The sequence below is a fragment of the Xyrauchen texanus genome, chromosome 34 (genome assembly GCF_025860055.1).
Source record: "Xyrauchen texanus isolate HMW12.3.18 chromosome 34, RBS_HiC_50CHRs, whole genome shotgun sequence".
Lineage (NCBI taxonomy): Eukaryota > Metazoa > Chordata > Actinopteri > Cypriniformes > Catostomidae > Xyrauchen > Xyrauchen texanus.
The window spans coordinates 19,095,591-19,119,989 of record NC_068309.1 but is presented as its reverse complement, the minus strand read 5'-3'; the positions used below and the strand labels follow the sequence as shown (position 1 = coordinate 19,119,989).

General features: G+C 37.3%; 1 protein-coding gene across 6 annotated transcripts in view; it reads left to right on the top strand.

The window, feature by feature from the left end:
* Positions 1 to 24,399, top strand: part of LOC127627447 (neural cell adhesion molecule 1-like) — a 311,535-nt gene that overhangs the window by 262,235 nt on the left and 24,901 nt on the right. For 4 of the 6 annotated variants that reach the window (XM_052103824.1, XM_052103823.1, XM_052103826.1 and 1 more), the window contains 2 exons: positions 16,740 to 16,864; positions 18,060 to 18,240. In XM_052103824.1, the coding sequence (XP_051959784.1) occupies positions 16,740 to 16,864; positions 18,060 to 18,240 (306 nt within the window). Of the gene's footprint in view, positions 1 to 16,739; positions 16,865 to 18,059; positions 18,241 to 22,598; positions 24,183 to 24,399 lie in introns of those variants that run through there. The other 2 variants (XM_052103828.1, XM_052103827.1) reach the window with 1 other exon arrangement.

Below are 24,399 nucleotides of genomic sequence, written 5' to 3'. Positions count from 1 at the left end.
ATTGCCATTGCCAGCTACACAACGTTACAGAAATGAAAACAAGACACATAAACATGTAGGGAAACGGGAAGGTCACATGACAGAAACAGGAACAAACTTTTCAAAATAAATGACATTAAAAAAAACATGAACAAAAACACATCTAGACGTTACATATCCCCCCTCTAGGGGCGGCTCCCGACGCCCCAAAACATGAACAAAAACACATCTAGATGTTACAATATTAACATGATTTTGGCATGTTTTATGCTAGTTACATAATAAGGGTGTAGAGCGAGGGCTGGGCTGGAACAACGCACACCTGGTCCCCGATCAGCCTGATAGGGGCGCGCGAGGGATAAAGACGGTCGTGACAACGGTTCGAGAGAGGGAGAGAATTACAGGCAGCTGCTCTGTGTGTTTATGTTTTTGTGTTTTGGTTCGGTTTTATATTAAAACTATTATTTATACTGTCAATCCGGTTCTTGCCTCCTCCTTTCCCTTAACCCCCTTACAAATCCAGATTCATCGACCTTACGTCAATGGTAAGAATACATTTATGTGCGTACACACTTGTTGAATCTGGTGTAACTTACACACATAAGTAAGAACATATAGGTAGTTTACTGAAATATGTTGGAGATATTGTAGATAATACGTGTTTAACAAAAGCAGCCAGTTGAAGATAATTCCAGATGACATTTCAAATGTACTAGTTTTGCTTTATTGCTTTTGGGGCATATATTCAGATTGTGCTATATGAGATTAAAATGAGGTGCAGTTTGATGTTCATTTGCAGTACTTGATTGACTTTGTGTTCTGGGGCTCCCTACATTAATAAAACATCATCCATATTTAGATTTCGCAATGCAGCTTTCAAAATTCCTTCAAATCTACACGTTTAATTACTGTGTGTCACACAAAGCTGTAGGCTCAGAATGTTCCGCCTGGAAACAGATTAGAAAAGTCAGTTTGCAAGAAATGTGGGATGAGCAGAAACACAGTGCAACTTTGATTATTCAATTTCCTCATACACTTGCAGGGATTAAGTTACTAAAGTTTAAATTGCATAAAAAGTCCCTTTCCATGTCACTTTATTAATCCAATTTATTCAGTAGATCCCTTTCAGAATTACCAAAAAGAGGGCACACTGCAATAAGCGTGATTGCCTTTTGAGTACCCAGAAGCTAAAAAGTAATCTTACAAAAATGGGTAAAAGGGAAAAATAACAATACAAAACAAGACTTGTTTATTCTTCTGTTGGCAATAGAATGGGTCATAGCTGGCAGGAGTGAGTTAATATACATAAGAGGCATGCTGTCATGGATTCTTATTGTTTTTCTTATAATCTTTCATCTTTGCTTAGTCCCCCTCTGCTTTCTCAATCCCCACATTCCTTCTCTCGTCTGCACTCATTTCTCAACAGCTAATTGGTCAACCCAATTTTGCCATTTTGGGAGTTCACAAACCATACACATAGTATATTTAGGCTTAATGTGAGTCAGCAAGGTACATTTTCTTACTGATGTACGAGATGAGCCCCAAAATAGCAAGTTGGCATTAGCTTCTACTTAATTTGATCCATTTCTGTTCTCACATTCACTGATGTTTTCTGGTTCTCATCTTGTTTTTCATCTTGTTTCATTTCCGTTGGACATCAGGCTTCCCTTTCAGAAGTAAGTGTTCCACCTCTCTGCTCTTTCATTCTCATGTAATGTTTGTTTTTCCATTTTCCTTCCATTTCACCCAGTTACATCCAACACTCCTGCCAAATCTACTAGTAGGCCTTAAGAAAATGTTTTAAAGTCTCAATTAAAAACTTTTTTTAGACTCCATGAAATAACCTGTCGAGCACAGTTTTTCTTTCCTGCATTGACAAATTTCCTATTTTAACAGGAAGTTGGGATGAGACATAAGGCTTTTTAAAAAGCCAATAGTCTTAATTTCCTACTTGCTATTGCTAGTTCAAGGCAGGTGGTATTTATAATATAGTCATTCTAGAGAGCATTGTATTGGACAAAAGGTTTTACACACCACTGCGAACAAGATGAGTCATCAATATGTTGGTCCATTTTTTCAGAAGAGAAAGATTGTACATTTAAAATGTGTATTTCACTATATGTAATTTTGCCAACAAGAATTTGATAGGCCTCAAAGCTAATGGACATTGACTAAAAGCCACAAAACTTAATGATTTCATGATGTCTTTAAATAAGCATGTTTTGAGAATTGAATACTGTAAGTGTTCACTAAAATTGTACTTGAATACTTTAGGGAAATAAAAATGTAATTTCTAGGTTTTTATCCACTGAAATAATAAACTTTGATTATAGCCTATGCTTATAAGACTGTAACAATTATATCTGTTGTGTCATGTTCTTTCCAGATGGAATTCCATTCTATTATTTAAGCAAGTATCAAGGTTTGAAATTAACTGATTTTGTTCCAGTCCTGTAGTGCTATTTTATCCAACACCTAATAATGCACCTGGTTCAGCTAAATCATACAACATGAAACCATAAACACATGATTAAACATGATTAATTGAATCCGGTGCATTAGGCTGGTTTGTGGCTTAACAAGGAAATGATTTTCTGATATCCCTCGGGTCTGTTGATTTAAACCCACTATATTTATATATTCTAGAAAGTTAGTGAAAAACACGGTTGTTGATTCAGTAAACTTCCAGGTACTGTTAAGTTACATGGGCCGTCACTGGATGGATACCCTCATGGATACTTTTTTGTACCTCTAGTTAAAATGCATAACTCATTTTTGGTACATACTCTAATGTAATCTAAGGACCTATTGTGTACCTTTAAATGTTTATTTATGTTTTGTTCCTCTGGGGGAAAAACAATTACACAAAAAAAGAGTTTGCCCTCCTTGTTGAAGTTACTTAATTTAAATAAACTAAAGCGACAAAATTGAAGAATATTTATTTATTTATTTATTTATTTCATTTTGATTTTATAGTGTTCTACCCATTTAAATTTGTAAAAAGGAAGTTCACTTAATCCATTTTAGTTGGGACCTCATTAATTCTTTTTGTGGTTTTAATAACGCATTAATGAAACTGGGCAGGGGCTAGCTTTTCCATGTCCCAGCATGCTCTGCATGGGACTGAATAGGGAGAACAAATGTTGAAATTGTTTTATGCATTTTTTTGAGCTAGATGAGAATAGGAGGAGATTTGTTAAAGTTTAATGTTTTTTATAGTGGTATTTAAAAAATGTGTCTGTAATGCTTGAGTTTTGGGGCTTGCAATTGTGGCGAAGAATGGCACTTAGGTTGAGGATGGACATTTACTTTCAGGTGATACTTGATTTGAGTGCTACTCAGCTCTGATTTAATAGTTGCTTTTACAGTTTCACTGGAGTACTTGTTCTTATGATTCATATACTTATGATTATTAAAATGCATTAAGTTGGACCAACATTAAAAAAGGTTGAGTTAAAATTACTTTAGTACATTAATTTGACCTAACCCAATTAAATTATTTTTTCTCAATGATACTGACTTAATATGAACAAAAGACATAACATTTCTTGTAAGAACGTTCTACAATTCAATAAAGTAAGGATAATTACTTAATTTGTTGAGTGTACCATTTTGTCTCCCTAAGGGTACAAATATGAATCCAAAACAAGGGTACCACCCAAGTGATGGCTTTGTACTTTTAACAGTACCTTTTTTTGGATAGTGCATATTTAGTCTCTTTCCTGTTACCTCCTTACCCCTTAGTAGAACACAAAATGTATACAAATCTTCTGAAGTCACAACAAATATGCAATTTATTTCTTGCCCGAAGACGAGGTTGACCTTGTTGGATAATGTTAATGTTTAATTCATTGTTCGTATGAGGCAGATTGTGTTGCAGAACATAATTTTAAAACAGTCAGAGTCTAGAATCACTAATGTTTGTTTACACAATAAAACCCAAATAGCATTTAACATTGGCTTGATTGGTTACATTTTGATTAAGTTGTCGCCAATTTAATTGACAGGATTCTCTCGGCATGGCTCGATATCGTCCTCATTATCTGTGACAGTGATGGGGATCATTTGACAGAGGAAGCTTTCTCATAGTCATTACACAGTGGAATAAAAAAACAGGCAAATGGGCGAGGCAGAGACCGTATCTAGTAATGGTAGTGTGATGTGGTTGTGATCTAGGGAGATTGATGGCATCATCAACTCTTTCTCCAGTAGTATACCTGCGTGAATTGAAGTAGTGATTGGTGCGACGATGATCCAGGCAGTCAAAACACTTACAAATCATTTATCAGTTTGTGCATGAAACAGCGAGACCGTCGACGGCATTGACACTTGTCAAATTATTCGTAGATAAACCAGTGACACATAAGAGTGGGTCTAAACCGAAACAAACAGTATTTCTAAAACTAGATTTTCTTCTGTTTGTGTTGTGTTGTGGTAAGTGATTGCTATGGGGTTCTGACTGTTTTTTAGCACATTGCTATACATGTGTTGGGGTCCGTTCACACCATATGCAATGTAGCACCACAAATAGATTAAAGCGCAGATGTCTTTAAACACATTTTGTAACAATTGAAGCTCTATTTTATCTAACATGGCATCCAAAAAATAGACCTTAAAATGAACAGTGATTCGTGGCTCAGTGGTCAAAGATGTCTGTCTATCACATGTTTACACAGAAAACAATTGAAAAACAGTGTAGACGAATGCAAAAATGCATTTGGTGTGAACGGTCCCTTAGGATGTTCTGCATGGTTGCTAGGTCATTGTTTACTGGCCCAAGTGAAAAGAGCTCATCTCCAAGTCTATGATATCCAAGATCCATATTCACAAAAATCTTCTTTATAATGTTCTTATGAAAAATTATTAAAAGTTCGTAAGACGATATCTAGCTACAAATGTTGATGATTTAAAAGAAACCATAACAACATTCTAAGAAGTCTGTTTAGGAAACAAAATAATCATAATTTTAATTAATTGAGAAGAATTATATTCTTAAGAATGTTTTGTGAATCTGGCCAATGGTCCCAAGATATAGCGCGGGTCCTTTCTTCAATGGCCACGTTGACATGCAACCAAATAATGCATTTAGAATCTGATTGATAACTCAATCGGATTGAAAAGCTTTCATGTAAACACAAAAATGATCCGATTGAGCTGGATCTGAATGAAATTTCCATCTGATTGAAGGGGGTGGTGTAGACCTGAAATAATCAGATTCAAATAAAAATATTTGCCATGTAAACATTTGAATCCAATTACTTTCACTTTTGTATTCAAAATACCATACGCTCATGTATGTATGTTTATTCATAATACTCTTCGCGTGAACCTACAAAACAATGACAAAACGCATTATTAAGAGTATGCAGCTCACTCTGAATATTTTATAGGGCACATATGTTCTTTTATGACATCGCATAAAGCAAAAAAGGACACTGCGTCATTCTTAATAGGGACTTTAAGCAGCAGGTGCAGTTACAGCGTTCTGTGTTCCATTGCGTGTACACAAAATCACTTCCAGACGTCGAAACCATCATTTCTAAAGCATTTCTTCTTTGCCATGGTGACAGTTGATTGTACGTGACAGATTAGGAAAGTAAATATTAGATTATTTTTTACAAGATATGATGCAAAGTGAACCCATTAAAAAGACTAAACATCCTCCTCAAAACTTACAGTTAACACACGGTTATTGGCTTTGAATAAAAAAACTCAAAAATATCGGTAGACTAATAATAATAATATCTAGGTTTTAGACATAGGCTATTTATATCATACAAGAGTAAAACTCTTCTTCTGACAGTTATTTAACACTGCAAGCATGCCTTCTCTTGTTGTATTAAATAGCCTACCTTTTTTTTTCTTGAATAATTAAATGCTCTATTCCACCGTTGTTATTGCTTAGTGATCCGCATCTGTTGCTTAAAGTCCCTATTATTTTGTTTCCATTCCACATCTGTAATCTCCTTTAAGGACAACTCTCACCCACATGTCTTTACTGTACTCACATTCAGAGTTGCCTGCGGTTATATTGGAGGAGGAATGAGCATGAGGCAAATACATGGTAAATTCAGACAGGGTATTAGATGCTGCTTCTAATTATTTGTTTGCCGAGTAGAGTGAGTTACATAAGAAAACTTTTCTGGCATACTTTCTGGATATCTCAACAAAGCAAAAACAGCAATTATGGACTTTGGTGCCATTCATACATTCTCAGCCTTTCTCCGCTTCTTCAGAACAGAACACAACGACTGACGCTCTTCACATGTGCAGAAGTTTGGTTCAGAATACATGTAATGCACATAGAAATACTTGTGTTTGCCTTATTAAATACCACCAACAATTCTAAGTCTTCAAAAAAAGCCCAACAATACCAGGATGTTTTTGAAAGCTTGCTTGCCTCTTTCTTCTCCCTCTTTAAATATGAACAATCCTAATCAAGTCATTTGTTATCTCAGAAACAATAATGAGTTTTCCCATATCTTAGGCTGAAAGTGACTTTTTAACTGTTAGGAAAGTATGACAGATTGACTCATCCATTATACAGCAACAGCAGCTCTGCTGTAAGAGGCAGAGTTTTGAAATAGATGGAGCTTTGAGTGAGATGTACGGAAGCACTCGCAGGTGCTTGTCAGAGATTAATCACCAGAGGCCATCCCACAGCCTCAGCCAATAGAGTGCCCAGAGCACTGGAGGAAGAGGAGGAGGAGAATGCAAAAGATGTTGTTGCCAGTGGCATGAGTTAGACTTTTTCTCCTCCAGAGCGAGGAGCTGTGCCTCAGGCCTCTACAGCAACACCTGTAGAAATTGTAAAAGAGCACTACTGTATATAATTCACATTACAGCGGAATGTGCTGCAGGTATCAGCCATTCAAAGTGATTGAGCTTCCTGCAGCCCCGTTTTAGGGTCTATAACTGTGAGTGAATAGGCTGGAATTGTGTATTGAGATGGAGTTATGACAAAGCTAGCTATGATTGTCACGTAGGAGATAGAGGCAGAAATTATTGACACTTGGGGGAGGGAGGGTGGATAATCCCACCTTTGCTGCTAAGGCTGGGTGGTATAGCGGTATATAGGCGGGGACATTTCAAGGGCGGGTTATAGGGCAACTCTACGGGGCTATTGGCCCCATGGTGGGAATGCTGATAGATTCTGTAACTATTCTGTAACTGCTGATGTCCTGGTATTTTCACACACAAGACTCTCTAGAGTTTACTCAGAATGGTGCCAAAAACTAAAAACATCCTGTGAGCAGCAGTTCTGTGGATGGAAATGCCTTGTTGATGAGAGAGGCCAACGGAGAATGACCAGACTGGTTCAAGCTAACTGAAAGGTGGCGGTAAATCAAATAACCACTCTTTACAATTGTAGTAAGCAGAATAGCATCTCAGATTCACAACGCATTGAGGCAGATGGGATACAAAAGAAGAAGACCATGTTGTGCACTTCATTGGAACATAGTGTTCCAAACTAAGTGCTAATTGAGTGTAAATTAATATCAATGAGATTACATTTTAAAGGTTATTTAAACCACTATTTAAATCACTAGATTATTCAAAATTACTTAACAGACATTACTAAATGGGGTTAGATTTCCAGCAAAAATAACTATATGGTGAAACTGTTACTATGATATAAAATTACTTGTACTATAATATAAAAGTTTGGTCTCACCACCCACCTTGTCTGCTCACTCTGGATCACTGCAGTAGGGTCACACCAGATGGCAGCTAAAGATTTCACTGAGACAAATGGACAAATAGCCTCTTTTCATGACTCTGTGCCTGGCCCTCTGATTGCTAGCCTGTCCACAGGTCACCAGAGGGCAAGTAGACACCTTTGATAGAGTCTTTTTTAATATGAATGTGAATACCACAGACAGCAAAAATCAGAGAGCACCACAGCAGAAGACTGCACCTATAAAGACAGCAGAAATCACATCTGATTTAGAAATAATATATTATACAAAGGTAATGTAGGTCAGCTCAAAGCAGTTGAAGTCAATCATACACCCAATGGTAAAGTCAAAAGATAATATATCCTGCTGTGTAAGAGGGCTACCACTGAGATACCACTGGATTGAAATATCAAATTTTTCTGCATATGAACAACCTAGAATTCTTCAGTATCTCTTTAGGATTGGAAGACTTAAGCAACAGAAGTGGACAATAATTTCACAGTCAGCATGCAAAATGAACTTGCTTGCATGCAATGTAATGCAAATTGTTTTACTTAATTATATGTTGATTGTCTTCGTAATGTTATGTGTTTTCATAAAACTTTGAAGATTACAAGATGCCTTTCCTCCAAAGGCAAAAAGCTTGAAGCTTAGTTATTGTATCGTATCACTGCCAAACCAAGTAACTTCCTATTGGTCAATGCTGCAAATTTGCATGTCAAGGTTTACCAAACTTGAACACCATGCAATATTAATGTAGGGAAGTCCATCAGGCAATATTCCCGATTGCGAGGATTCCCATTGAGATGATTGTATTTCCCACGTGGTATTTTGTTGTGCAAATTTAGATGTTGTGTAGCCTTTAGAGTGTGCAGTCAGCTCTGTCCCTGCATAGCTAGCCCAGTACCACAAATAATTGTATCCTAAATACATCCCAGCTTCTACAAGTAAACCTCTCCTAGATTCAACTCAGTCAATTTGAAAAGGCATATAGAGTCGACTCTAAAACAGTTTATGTGGCATCAGATTGTACTTTGTTATTTTGTATCCCGAGAGATACAAAATAACTGTTGCCGAACACATCTGATGGTTTTCAGAAGTGCCTCTGCTTTAGTGTCAGTGAATACAGCTCTCACAGATAGAGACACAGGCTAGCAACCTACCAGATGGTGTGCATCTGCAGGTGGAGTTCTAGAGTACTTCAATTGTGATCTCGGCAACGATATTGTCACCGCGTTCACTCCTCTTGACATGAAACACTTATGATAATCTTTATTATTCTGCAGAGCAGTTTTCTTCTCTCACTCTGTGTGTGTTCGTGACACACTGGGTGCTTTGAACCTCACCCTCTGCTTGGTGATATCTACAAAGCACTACACAAGTAACTGCCCTTTAGCTTTTAATCAGACGGCAGTGGATAATACAGTTTAATTTTAGCATGTATTTTATCTGCAGACCAAATTGTAAAGCAAAGGCAGTGTTTTGTGAGATCAATGAGCCTGCAGTGCCTACAAAGAAAGTTTTGTGCAATACTACAGTGGAATTCAGAAAGAGTAAATGGTTTAACTCCATAATATTGTCTTTAAACTATAATAAATCTGGTATCCCTGGTGAACTAAGCTATTAAGTTCATTCCTATTAAGCCAGCACTAGCTGATTTGGTTGTTTTAGTTGGTTTAAGATTATCTAGTTAGTATCCTGGCCTTGCTAATCTGGTGCTCAGCTGGTTAGCTGGTCAGCCTGGTGGTCCCCAAGCCTGACCAGCTGACAAGTACCCAAAACCCCTCTAAAACCAGCAAACAGAACAGTTTGGCCAAGCTCTCAGGTCTTTGACCTGCTATGACCAGTAAACCATCATAGGCTGTTTTTGTAGGATGTTTTTAGTAGGGATTTTTAAGTGACATGCTGTAATCCTCAATGTACTAACTTCTGATGCAGTAAGCACTTTTTTGTCACCAAACATCTAGTTCCTTAAAATAAATGAGCAATTGAGACAGATAGAAGTAGATCTGAAGACAAAAGCTCAGCAGCCTCAACAGAGTGTGTCATCTGTCAAACACTCGGCTCCCAAACAGCCTTCGCCTCTGCCTAATTGCGTTAAGCTTAAAGAAGGAAATAAGGAATATTTTGCCCCATCATATCATTACCTCCCACTCCAAGTACTTATCGTTTTACTGCAACGCTCTGAGGTTGAGCTCAATGCAAGTCAACCTTCTCTTAGATTAGATAGATTAGGGTATATTGAAGGTGGTGATGTGTGAGTCACTGGCTCTAATGCATTTCCAGAAAATATCTCACTGTGAGAAGCCAGCAGTGTCCTTGAGGCTGGAGATGTCTGTAATGTCAAAGCTCGGCTCTGCAAACCATGACATTTAAATGCAGGCTATTATCCATCTTAGAACCTGTTCGCATGTGGCAGGTTATAGAAACTGCCTTCATAATGTTAAATTGTTTGTATCCATTGGAGCCACAGAAATGGCTATTCTCAGAAATGTTTTTGTCCTTTTGCATTGCTTGATGGTGTCATAAGTGTTTTCTTTGTTGCTGGACTCAGCTGGATTTGATTAATATTTCCTTCTCAAGCAACACTTTTAAAAGTGGTCAGGTTGATTTGCAAAATAAATTAGATAGTTTTGATACATCTCTGATACAGCAAGTTTTTGGACTATTTAGGCACACTTAAAAAATATGTATATATGAATGTCTTTACCTTAGATACCAAATTAACTAAACAAGTGGCATGTATTTTAAAGAAATAAAGCAATTGCACCAAGTTTCCAAGAAGCAACAAAAAAGGCACAAAAAAACATTGTTTGGCTCAAATTATAAACCAATTAAGTATCAATCAAAATTAAGAATTTGGACACTCTCCGGGTTGTCAAATGTTAGTACAGTATATGCTATGAACTATACCTGTGGTAACTCTGCTAGGACACCTACATGAAAGTAAATGGTCTGTGATGAAAGGTCTGGCATCATTTGGCATATCACTTGCTTTGTTATCTAATGCAATCACATTCATACATTTTAAATTTTTTAAGTGTTTAATGGTGTCCAAATACTTTTGGGGGCCATTCGTGGGTTGCAGCTGCATGCACCTCTGCCATTGGCTATCATTTGAATGGTGAATGGTGTAATATGCACTAGACAGCAGTTATGGAGCGCTGTAAGTGGTTCCATATTGAGTAACAGTGGCACTACTACTGTATCACTCCAACACAATGTAAGCACATCTCACCATGTTCTCACCATCTTCCAGTTTCTTCAGAGACTCCAACCTCCATTCCTCCAACCACTGCAGACCTTAGTGAGTATGCCGATTGTGTGCAGTGTTGTTTGCCTCTCTTTGTCCTCCTGATACACATTTGTGTGCCTCACCTAGACAATGAAGTCTGCACCGCTGGTGTCCGCTGTAGAAAGAGAACACAAATCAGTGGTAGAGAAGAGTGAATATATGTTGTGAGGGCTTGGGGAATGAGACAAACGTGTTTCAGTTGGAACTGTGCTCATTGCCTCCAAGCCGTTGTAGATAACCATAACTAACATCAGCTTGTAGAACAGCTCACCTGTCTAACATGTCACTGCATTATAGATATACAGGAATATGATATGAACTGACACAGTGTTTGTGTTGGTTAGAATGGTTATTGGGTCATTTTAACCTCTGAATTGTTAGGAGTAAAGACAATGGTGTGTACTGTTTTTAATGCCCTTGAAAATGCAGAAAGATTTTTGATTTCTACTAATATTTAGGAACAGCATTGCACATTCTCATAGAGTTCACTCTGATATATTAATAAGATGTGTTGCATAATGTCTGAATATGAATGTGGAAACTAATGAAGCTGTCCAGACCATTATGGCCCACCACCTCGTTTTAAAATGGTGAATTAGGTCAAATCACCAAATTCACAAGCTGTGTATTTGTTTCTTAATGTTTACTGTTCTGCTACTGTACAGTTCTGATATAAAACACTAGGATACACTCTCTTGCTTACCATGATCTTGCTAGAGACTTCAAGTGTTAGTCTGAAAATAGTTACCATGACAGCACAGATTGCACCTGATCTCTCCTCAAATGGACCAAAAATTGGTTGGGCCTGAAAAGGTTTTTACTGACAGATTGTTCCTTTTGATAGACAGCTATTCTGTCTTATTCAGCCCAAGAAATGACAGGGTCTTTATTTTAGGAATAGACAGTGTTGGACTATTGTTTGCTTAGTTGACATTGAATGGCAGGTTTGAGATTGTAAAACCAAAAAACTTCCTTAGATCTGGAAGAAATTAAAATTCAATGATTTTTTTTGTTTTGTTTGTATGAGTAATTGATAGATAAGCTAATAAAAGATCTGTTGTTTTCTATAATTATAATGAGTTATAGTTACAGTTTGTAAGGAACCGTGATGGTTTACAGGCACTTATCAAAAATATTTGAGGGTGAATATGTTGAGTTTTTTTTTTTTTTTTTAAGGATTTTGGATATGTTTGGGCATTTGTCTGTTAGCTGTCTCAATTTTAAACTTACAAACTTAGCTAAACAAACCTCAAGTAACTAATCAACACATCCATACTAATATGTTTTTAGATGAAAACACATTTATTTAGCTATTTTATCTCCTGTCAAAAATGTAATGTCTTAAGTTTTGCTGTTTACACGCATTCAACAAGAACAAGATGTCTATGAAAAACAAAACAGAATTGGTTGACCATGCAAATGTGGCCCATAAGACATCTATAATACTGTAATTGCACAGAATTACAATATACTCTCACCCATACAGTAAGAATGTACATTAAGCATCATACTGTATATTGGATTTGACCTGTAGAATACAGACCTCACTACACGAACAAACCTTATCTAGTCCTTTAGTTTGTGATGGAAGATGATGCTCCTCAGCTTTATCAATCTCCACCCTTCTCAGCTTCAAACCTAGACTCATATACTGTATGTAACTTCTCTAGGATCAGATTTGTCTTTCATATCCTCATAAATAAGACAATAGGGGACTCTGATCCTATAGATCAGTATTTTCTATTATAGTCTGTGACATTTCATTCATATGTATAGACACCAACTTGACAGCAGTCTCTGCCCTGAAGCTTCATATGTGCTAATTCTTTAGTGCTTAACTCCCATGTTCAAGATAGTAAAATATGTGCCATTAGATCATACAGTATATATTTAGCTGTACAATCAATGAGTTTCCTTTGCCTTTGGCTGGCCTGCTCTGTTTTTAGCTGGGTTTTTGCAACACTGTTCATGCCATGCAACCTGCATAAGTAGACATAATCCAGTGTACATCAGAGCTGCATTTGAATCCTTCTGATTGAAAATACTGCTTCCAGACAGGAAATACTGTTATCAGTGAAATGGATTCATAAAGCAATTTGGACCACATTCAAACTCTGTATAGGTTAAATGAGCTCCAAGAAGAATATCTTGAAAATCTGACATGCCTTTTTACAATTTACTGTATCATACTCAGATAATTTTATTTCAATTAGAACACAAATGTCCAGGAATTGCTTTATGGGTCTTGTTATATCCATTGTGTTCTATATACACTATGTCTAATGTTACAGAGAAGCATTTATGTTTATAATTTATGATTTCTTTGTGTTGTTTGTGTTTCTGTTTGTACTTTTTGGTTTTAACATGTTGCTTGTTCCATGTTTGTATAATTTTTTTCAATGTTTTGTATTTTCCATGTGACTCCCACCCCCCTTTCCACTTTCTTTTCAACCAATCATGTACGTGCGTATCATGTGACTGTGTCATATGAATCTTGCATGGTGCTGATGATGTCGTCTTCGCTGGTGAACAGAAGGTAATATTTTGTTGGATTGTTTTATTTTATTTATTTTTTTCATTTTGGTCCGATTACCATTAACAGTAAGAACAAACAAGTAAACGAGGGGAAGATACAGGAAACACCCACCCAATAAAAATCAAGTTTTATGAGCCATTTCATTCACCTTTCAGAAACTGTACACCTCCCACTTTATTTGACTTTTTGAAAACCATCAGCCAGTCAGCCTGGAGAATAATCCCAAAGCTTAGTCTCCTACAATGGCACATGCTGCTCTGCATGTTGAATTAATTTTCAGTTTATATTTTGAGACTTTGAAATAATTCCCCTCCAAACTTCAACTCTTTACTTTATGTAAAAATGTAAACTACTGCAAAGTTTTAATCTTTTAGAAATCTAGTTTTGAGAAGGCCTTAAAGACCTAATGAAATGACTTGACAAGCACAGCTTTCTTTCCTGTGTTGATGTATTTCCTATTGAAACAGGAAGTGTAGGGGAGGGGTACATTGAAAGCCATGATTTTCTATTAAGGGAAGGGACATTCTCAGTCCAGACAGCTAATTTGTGTAGCACAACAGAAGTCACCAACATTTCCATAAATTTTCCTAAAATAGGAGGACTTAAAATTGTAAATTTGTATAACTGCTAAAAGTTAAAAATGGTCAACTTTTAGGACACTTCTAAGATACTAGCTTTGTAAAATGCCACAAAAAATCCATTTAGATTTTTATGGCGTCTTTAAAGTACATTCATATAATTTTGTGTTATTAATGTTTCATTTTTATATTAGTTTGTAAGAACAGCATAATGAATATCAATAATTGAATATCACTCCCCCCACACACACATCTGTTTGCTCATCATTAATGTACAATAAATTATACACTTATGATATACAGTAGTTTCAGTTTGTGCCTATAATGCATCCCACGCAGACTAACAGCAGCACTGACATTACTGCATGAACACATTCACAAACACAATTCTTTTCTGTCTCAGTCTCAACACTCGCACCCTCTCATGCATGTCCTAATTGTATGTCTTTGTCTCTCGAATATACCTGTTTACTGTCCCTGTCGGCTGCTCCTATGTGACAATGCAAAAGAGGAACTGGACAGACTCACATGTTTCTAGAGGAAATAGTTCTGCTCTCTCTCTCCCAATATTGTTTTAACGAGGCATTTGGTTTGACATGAGTTGATTTAAATGTAGTAACTTTTCATAGTAACAATCATTTCTGTACTACAATAGGTGGATGATGTCAAGTTAGGGTTGCAGTTATATTCATTTTAAGCGATTAACTGGCACATAAATCCATGTTCCTGGAATCTCTAATCCACCTCTTGCATGGTAGACCATGTGTCTTTCTTTCTGCCCTCTTTCTCTTTGTAACCCTAATCTGTCCTTGTTTTGTCCTTGTTTAAGCATTTGGAAATCCTTGACCTAACTGGAAATGATGTTCATGGATCTCAGATAATTTGTTTAACTGACATCAATCTGCACTGCTTGTCTTACAATTAACTTGTCTTCATTTAAATTGCAGCATCCGATTACAAACACAAATCAAGTTTCAATCAATCAAGGAAAGACATTAAGCCTCTATTTTCATGCATGCCTAAACTAACTGCCTGATAAACTGACAATCTAAAAAATGTATCTAACTTAAATTAAACTGAATTTATCTAGAGAACAATACAAAGGGATTTATCAGGAAACAAATTCGACATAGGGAGCTGACATGCTGAAATACTTTTGGAAAGTTAACATATTCTGCAGTGTCACGTGCTGTTCTCCATTTAAACTGGTTTAAAAATGTATTTGTCACACCTCAGGACCATTTCAATTTAACTTGTGAAGACAAAAATGTTTTTGGAAAAGTAAAACACAAAATATATGGTGACCAGTTATAGGACCTAAGATATACACTTTCCCATATACCTTCATATAAATTTGATCCTAAAATCTTTATGTTGACAAATGAAAATGTCCATTGACACATTATGCATCAACAGCCCACACAAATTTGTCAAGGTCCAAATTATTAGATTTAGCTTGTTCATTAAATCTCTCAGGTATAACATTCAGGTATTCTATACCTCAACATAAAATTCATCACATTTGTCATGTTTTGTATATTTGCTGATATATAAACAGTGTCATGTTAATTTATAATAGGACTTCTTGTCAGGCTGTTTTTTTTTATTTGATTTATGGCCGACCTCTGTGGTCTCCTTCCAGGCTCTTTGTGTAACAAAGGTAGACAGCTTACACCTGAAACAAGCAGCCCACATACACGCATTCCCATCGGCCCCGCTGATATTATTAAATGTAATGGTGGAGAATCTCCAATCAAAGCATGGAGGATAATTAAAGGAGTGCTGTCATTAAGTAGTGGGCAAGTCGAGATAACAAGCTCCCCCAGAGATACTCTCTCCCTCCATCACTGCCACCAATCCTGGTCCAACTCTCATTACAGTCCTGTACTGGCCCGAGCATCACAGCTCTATTTTTACAAGAGCCAAGTGCTTTCATTAATGTTTCACATTTGGACGTATGGGAGGCAGAAGTCATCATTATGCTGCCAAAAACCCTCAGTGATGAGATGTCTCGACAGTTCAGCCAAAAATGAGAAAATAGGAATTCAGTGTTGAACAAGTGACTCAAAGTGTTGCATATCATGCTTTGATTGGAAATTTAAGGTTTTGTGCATGGTATAAAGTATACCATGTTTTTCTGATGTACTATAAAATGGCCTTTTAAATTCTCCTAGCCAAGTCAACATTGTAAAATAAAAATTATTTAAATTATTTAACTATACTATTTAATTAACTAACCTATTTCTGCCATTTGCATTTGAGGATAAAGACTACATTGTGGGTAACAAATCAGCTGGTGACATGGTACCCACTGCCATGGAAAACCTAAAAATATTGTGATTTTAATGCCTGGAAATGTCATAGACATTAATAAATTCTACAAATGACAGATATTTCTAGTGAGTAAACATTGTTCAGCTCTTAGATACATTATTTCATTAGCTATAAGTTGCTCTTTGTGAGTGCATTCTCTTTAAAATGACTTAATATCTTTATTGAGTAATGTCAAATGACTGGAATCTTAAATAACATAATGTCATGGAAATTCATTGGTCAAAAGGTTTGGGAATGTTCACCTATTGAAATTTACTCAGGTTGGGGCACATTTTGTATCTGAGCAGTCAGTCAGTACTAGTGTCCCTTACAGTATTTTCTGGCCATTTTGTCCTTAGGGGAACCTAATTCTCCAAAACTGGAGGCTAAGCCACAATCCACAGGCAACGAGATGAAGGTTCACTGGATCAAGCAAGATGATGGGGGCTCTCCCATCAAACACTATCTTGTGCGCTACAAAGCTGTGAGTATAATGGGACCTGCAGTAACATAACTAATTTTTCTGGCTGAATTATTTACAGAGACAATATAAAGGGTAGGAGATGGACCACTTGTAAAAAATAAATTAATTAAATGGACATTTCCAAAAGCTGTAGGAGTATAAAATCCTGCCTTTAGTTAAAGACCCAAGCATACATGCAAATTAACTGGACCAACCTGAATTTTTTATTTTTTTTATAGCATGATCTAAGCTAAAGCATCAAAATAATGATATCATTGCTGTCAGATTTTATTGCCAGATTTTAGATCTAATTGAGATGTAATCTTGCCAAAAATTTTAGGAGATTTCTTATGGAGTGGTGGTGGCGTAGTGGACTAAAGCACATAACTGGTAATCAGAACGTCACTGGTTCAATCCCCACAGCCACCACCATTGTGTCCTTGAGCAAGACACTTAATCCAGGTTGCTCCGGGGGGATTGCCCCAATAAGTGCACTGTAAGTCGCTTTGGATAAAATGCATAAATGTAAATGTTCCCCATACAAGTAGAGAGAAACTGTACTTGTAGGCCAGCTGTTTACATGCAGAATAGCTGCCCAGGGTCATTACCAAAATTGCCACAGAGTGAACTGATTCACCTTGAAGGTGAAGTCTGTAATTTTTGTGCAACACCAAACGGAATTACAAAAGTTTGGTATGTTTTCAAACAACCTTTGCCAACACCCCTTAGAATCATCACACCCTTTCGCTCTCTCCGATTTCCTATTTTGGGTGAAGCTACATTTATTTTCCTATGTACATGTCTGCCATGGATGTTCATATCCCCTTGGCTGAGCAGCTAACTTCAAGTAGCTACGCCCCAAACTCATGCTATAGGTTGAGCTAGAAAATTATGTGTGGGGCTTAGTGGGCTACTCAAAATATAAACTTCAATGTTTTGATAGTGCCTTGGAGGCTCAGTATTTATACTTTTGGGGGGAGGTTGACCCATGAATGGCTTACTTACAGTTGTTAATGAACAATAAACTGGGATAGTAGAACATAATTTGGCATATAAAAAGTACTTCACCTTTAAAGGGCCTTTGATTATTTATGCCACCACTCTGACAGTAACATGCTCTGGAAGAGTTAGCGCTATATCTATATCTAGCGTTATGCATGATAGTGAAGTTTATGGATAACATCAATGCTGAAAGTGTGTCCACATGTGTGTCTAGACAAATCGCCAAGAATGGAAGCCTGAGATCCGCCTGCCCAACGGCAGCGAGTACGTTGTGCTGAGGGGTCTAGAATGGAACACAGAGTATGAAGTCAACGTTGTGGCAGAAAACCAGCGAGGGCGATCTGAACCTGGCACCCTCTCCTTTAGGACCTTCTCAGAACCCACCGCCATTCCAGGTAAGGCCCACCTACAACACCTGTCCCACAGACACTGCTAACCAGTGCAGCCAACAGCCCGATCCATTGCCACCCTCCTTCCTTCCCCATCAGCCTGAGTGATGGGGGACTCCCTGCTAATCCAAATTCAAATCCTCCCTGCAATAAATCCTCCCTGCTCCAAAGATCAGCTTTCACCTATTTCTATGCTTGTCTAGGCTGGTTTGTGCTGGTCTAGTTGGTGCTTCAGCATAATAAAGCTGTTCACAAACAAAACTTAGTTGGTGTGACTGATCGACCAACAACTTCTTTCTGATGAAGCTGGTTGACCAAACCTGGTTGGTACACCAGCACACAAGCATGTTATTCTGTGAACCAGCCTCCAAAACACAAAATATGCTGGTTACCTCCTTTGCTGGTCTTTTCAGCAGGGTTGTTAACCCCATCTTACTCAGGTCTTGTTCTGGATTTACCTGGGCCACCCTGGTGTCAGTTCAGGTTGTGGCCTGGCCTCCTCAAGAGAGCGATTTGACACAATCTAAGAGTAATAAGAGAGGACAGGAATGGCTGAGCTGCAGAGTGATAAATGTCTGAGAGATGGCCATAGGCTACGCCTGGAGACCTTGCTTCATCTCAGCAACTCACGGCTCCTCTCCAGAGCTCTGCTCCCAGCCTGACCCCTCTGGCAACCTCACACTAACTCTTACAGCCAGCTATATTGCTTGTCTCAGAGCTATTGCAGATAATATCAGAGGAGATGAGATTTTCAATTTGGCACTTGGGAGGCAAAAAGCCACAGCAGGTCCGATATCCATCCACCATCATGCCCTGCCCCCATCACCAAAAGCATGGGCTCACTTGGACTGGGCTCTATTGGCAGTGCTGTGATTTTGTTTTCTTGTGAGCTGCTTCCCCACTGATAAAAACTGGGCCTAAATCATCTCTCTCTTTCGCTCTCTCACTCTATTCTTTTTCTTGTGGCTGGACTGAGGATCAGTTCAGGCTCATTGCCTCAGGCACATAGAATTGAACTGTCTGTCTGCCCAATCTCAGTGGGGATGCATCCTCTGGTTTTGCATGATGACGCCTCAACAGGATTAATGGTTTAATGCTTTACTGAGGACCTAACAGGCATCTGCCGGTGCATGGCCAAGAGACCTGCTTTTTCTCATCCGCTTAGTGGAAAGCAGCCATATAGCAGTGGGAGCTTTGGATCTCAGAGCACTTGTGCATAGCAGGTTCAGATGTACAAATACAGCCTTTCGTTTTTCACTTGCCCTCTCTGTCTGCTGAAACTTGCCACACTTGCACATTGTTAACCTCAATGTGTAACATGTGGATGTTCAAAAAGCACAGAGGCTTTATTTTTAGCCCAACATCTGCAATGCCCCAGCTGCAACAGCTGGTGTTAGAAAAGATAGTCCAAAAGTAGCTGCTCTGACAGCAATTCACTCTTCTCTCTTGTCTTATATTTGGTCCAGTATTGCATGAGTAAGGTTAGAAACATGTGGAACTGTCTGGAACTTATAGGGTGCCTATACACTAGAGTTTATGTTGTAAATCCATTGATTTAATGGAGATTGTGCATCACACGGACATAAAGTAAGTGAAGTTTTGTCACTCAAATCATTTCAAGTAATTTTGAAATGACTGATTAATTTTTATATAGTGCTTTTCACAATATACATAGTTTCAAAGTAGCTGTGGTTACTTGGTCACTGTCACCAAAATTTGAAAAGAATTTAACTTGCTGCAATGCACTCTAACGTAAGCATCTACTGACCAATGAGAATTTTAGAGAGGTGGGTATAGTTCTCAGAAATCCAATTTGTTCTATGCCCACTTGATTTTAAACTGCCCCGGCTCATTTTGCATCCTTTTGCACATTGTTAGCCATCAAATTATCTGCCGGTGCTTTCTCTAGTGTGTAGGCACCCTTTATTTCACTTTATATTTTACTTTGGAGGGGTGTATAAATATTCCTCCTTTGCACAGGAATGCTACTTTGCAAACGGTTAAAATAAACATGTAGAGTTAAACATAAGGTAAACACAAAGACTTTGGCAGGATTTAAATTAGGGAGCCAGCAGATTCATAGTGGTGGGTTTAGCTCAACCCTGGCCATGCAACCGATGCTGAAGCTCTACTTCTTTTAATCCAAATCTCCCCAGCTACAGCTGACATGGAGTAAAGCTGTTCTAAAAGAATGCCCGTTAACTTTGTGCAATATAAGTAACATCAAAAGCTCATCCAGCACATCATTTACATTGTATTGCATCATAACCTGTTTGTTTGTTTATTTCACCTTGTCTTTTGACTGGGCAACATTTCCCTGGTGTTTTCAACTTACAAAGATGAATGCCTTGTTGTTTCCTTGGTAGCACTTTACAATAAACTTGTATAATACTGAAGCCCTGTACCATGGTGAAAAAACCACCATGGTACAGGGCTTTTTATCGTATTATATTATAACTATAAATATACAAATCAACAGATTAAAAACCACAGACATTCTGTCACCTTGTAAGCATAAGATTGCATGTTTACTAACAGTGGCACCTGGTGGCCACGTTTGGTACCACATGCTAACTGTTAGCTAGCAAGAAACAAATTCTCACTGTTGCCTCTTGAGGAGAAAAAAAAACACTATTTTCTGTGAAAACGTTTTTCAGAGAGAATTAATTTTCTATTATTTTATATTGTTTATTTATTTTATTAAAATAATAAAAAATATTATTATTTTTATTCCAGAGAGAAAAAAATAATACTGTAGGAAACAGGCTGAGGAAGGTATTAAGACACCTAAAATATTATTGCACCAAGTGACTTGTGACTTTTTTTTCTACCTTGCTGTTCAGGGCCTCCATAGTATACATTAGTGAGTGCAATAGTTGACATGAATTTGGCATCACAAACTACTAATGAACACTATTTTTACAGCATTTATTAATTTTGGTTCATGTTAATTTCTTTATTTATTAATACATTTTTAACAGTAAAGAAGTAAATGATAACAATTAATACTTTATTAACTAACATGAACTATTTTAAAATGAACATAAAGCAAGGTAAATACACATTATTTAAAAATATTGTTTTAAGGTGCTATATGTAATTTTTTACTGTACTAAATCATAAATGGCCATAATATATCATTAGAGAATTAGGAAACATGCTAAGTTGAAATACTGGCTTCTCCGATAACAATGCTTCAGTCAGTATTTTCTACTTTGAAGTTTACATTCCAGGCTGGAATTTCTATTTTTGTTTTGGCCTGTGTGATCCTGCCCACTGCCCACTCACCTATAGTATTTCAACACCGCCGGGTTGCCAGATTTGAACAAGTTTGCATGCAAACAGCACTGCAGCCATGGAAGCCAGCAAACGAACTGGATCAGAAATAACAGATTCCACCCGACCTAAAAAGCCTCGCCATCCGTCTAAAAACCACCATGACCAGAGGCGTAGTAAAACAAGGATAAATATTGGAGATGCCTTTGGAAGATGGAGAAAGCTTAAAGCCCAGAAATCCTTTAAAACGAATGCTGCGTTGGCTAACTTTCCTGTTGCGTGTCCTCATTCCGGCAATGCGCATGAGCTTCGATTCTGGACGGGGGAGACGATTCTCCAATCATTTGAATTTGGACTGCAGTACCCATTTCAAATGCTTGTTGTCAGTCTTACATATAGCACCTTTAATTTTAGTTAATGATGCTAAATGCATTAACTAATGTAAACTTATAATGTAAACCTTATTAAAAAATGTTTTTCACAATTTTAATAAATTGCAGAATTTTGCATTTGTTTAAAGAAACAGAAGACATGTGACATTTACCAAAATTAAAGTAATATGTACAATGTCAAATACCAGGAAAGTTGCCTGATTCATCTTCATTGTATGTGTCTCTGTGTCCCTTATCATTCCATATTTCCCATCATCTGGCCACTGTTTGTCCTCTCAGTCTCGTCTCATTGTGCTGTGCTGTCCATGTCATTTGCTGTGCTTTTAACATGCTATGGCTTCTTTGGTTTTACTGACTTGCTTAAACTTTCCTTTGATATTCTTTTTTAATCGTGATTAACCTTTTAGACTTAATTTTCTGTATTTGACCTTTTCTCTGTCTCTCTCTCTCTTTTTTCTCTCCCTTTTTCCCAATTTCTTTCCTTCCTTTTTCCTCCCCTCCCTCCTGTCCCCTTTTCTGTCCCCATGTGTAAAATCGGAAATCACTGGATCATCACATTTCTAAACACGAACATGTGTATTTTATTTGTAAATTGTTTTAATTTTTGGTTGGCTTTTATATTTGGATTTTTTTGTGCACTGTCCCTGTGCTCTTCGGGTGTCATTTGGTGTGGTGATGTGGGCCGTGTGCTCTCAGCAACCCTTGGCTGCTCCTCTGTGATGTACACACTGGTCACTCTCATGTTCTCCATGCTGACTGTGTTCGTTCTCTCATAAACTGGGGCTTGCCAGGGGAGGAGCATCTGTCCTATGCCCCACCCACCCTTCAGCACACCCTTCAGTTTTCTACGCCTTCCGATCCTCTTGCAGCCTAAACAAACAAACAAAAAAGAATATCAGTTACATGTTATAAGAATTAAGCAGAGTGTTTGGTGCTTGTATAATTTCTTTTCTTTATATATATATATATATATATATATATATATATATATATATAATTTTCAGTTTTCTATAAGAGGCAACATTGGTGTGTTTGAGAAGGTATTTTTCAAACCATGGACCATTTGGTGAAGTTGTAGAAAATATTTTCCTCTATCAAGAAGCCTCGTCTCAGGCCTTTCTTGATGTTAATCTTGATATCATAATTCTAGGTCCCTTTTAGCAGAAAGAAGTCCTTCTTTGATAACATATATTAATTATGAGTTTCTTATTCTTCTGTCATTCTTAAGCTATCTGTTATTATCTCAGTTTGGAAGTGTCCTTTTAAGGGACAGGTACCAAGTTTGTGTGTTGACATTGAAAACACATTTTTGTGACAAACTGTACATAACTTTAGAAGATTCAGAAAAAAATATACTTTCTGTAATTGACTTTATTTACTTATTTCTCTGCTTCTTACTTGAAAAAATTGAAAACATTCAAAACTAATGCTACTGCTGTTAAACTCATTGAAGTCAAATAAGTGTCATTTTCAACTGTGTAATTTGATTATGTTCTGTAATACATTTTTTGGACACACATAACAAGTTTGGTCTCATGCAGTTATCACTGTAAGTTTTAAGAAAGTATGGTAAGATTAAATGTTTTTTGTTTATTTTGTGTTTTTCACAAACATGGTTTTTGGTCGAAATCTCATGGAGGCTTTCGACTTAAAGTTAGGACCTTATTGGACCGTAACTTGTGACCACAGCATGTGCTTGTCCCATGATAACATGGTGCTCAATGTTAGTTCTAGTTATCTACTGAGCCTTTACTTTTAAAGGCAGGACTGTCCTGCAATATGTTTGATTGGCCATCTCTACTCTGAAATGCTAAATTCTTTAAGAATTGTTCGTCTTGCTTAGACTGGATTAAATATAAAATCTTTAAAAGACACCCCCAGACCAAATTTAATGCAAAACTCACTGGTTATAACCATATAAATACATTTTTAACATTAGTGATGGACTTATACAGGCTATCTGTCCGTATTAAAGAAGATGGTGGTCGGTTTACAAGTCAAAGGCTGCCATATGATAGCAAGAGCGGAGATACAGTGTCATTATTATGCAAGACCTATGCAGGCATTTCCTGGGAAGGTGTTGAGTACAGTGCAACTAATGTAATTAAGTGTCTTACAGTGTAAAGGCTCATACTTATGTATGAGGGCAGGGCAATGAAAATAAAAAGGGGGAGGGGGGTTATTTGTTCAAGAAAATGGAATAGCATTTGTTTCCCATTTTGGAATTGAATCTCTGGGTAATAAAGTATTGCGGTCTGGAGTTCTGACTCCTGAAAACGCATGTGCCAATCAGCTTGTTGGGCTCGTCATTTGTATGTAGGTGCTTCTCTGTTCTTAAAAGAGACAGTTCTCCCAAAATGAATATTCTGTCATTATTTACTCACCCTCATGTTTTTCCAAACTTGTACTGTTTTCGCTGTTGAACACAAAAAGAGTTGCTTTGCAGAAGTTTAGGGGCAGACAACCTCAGTTACCATTTACTTGTATTATATGGGAA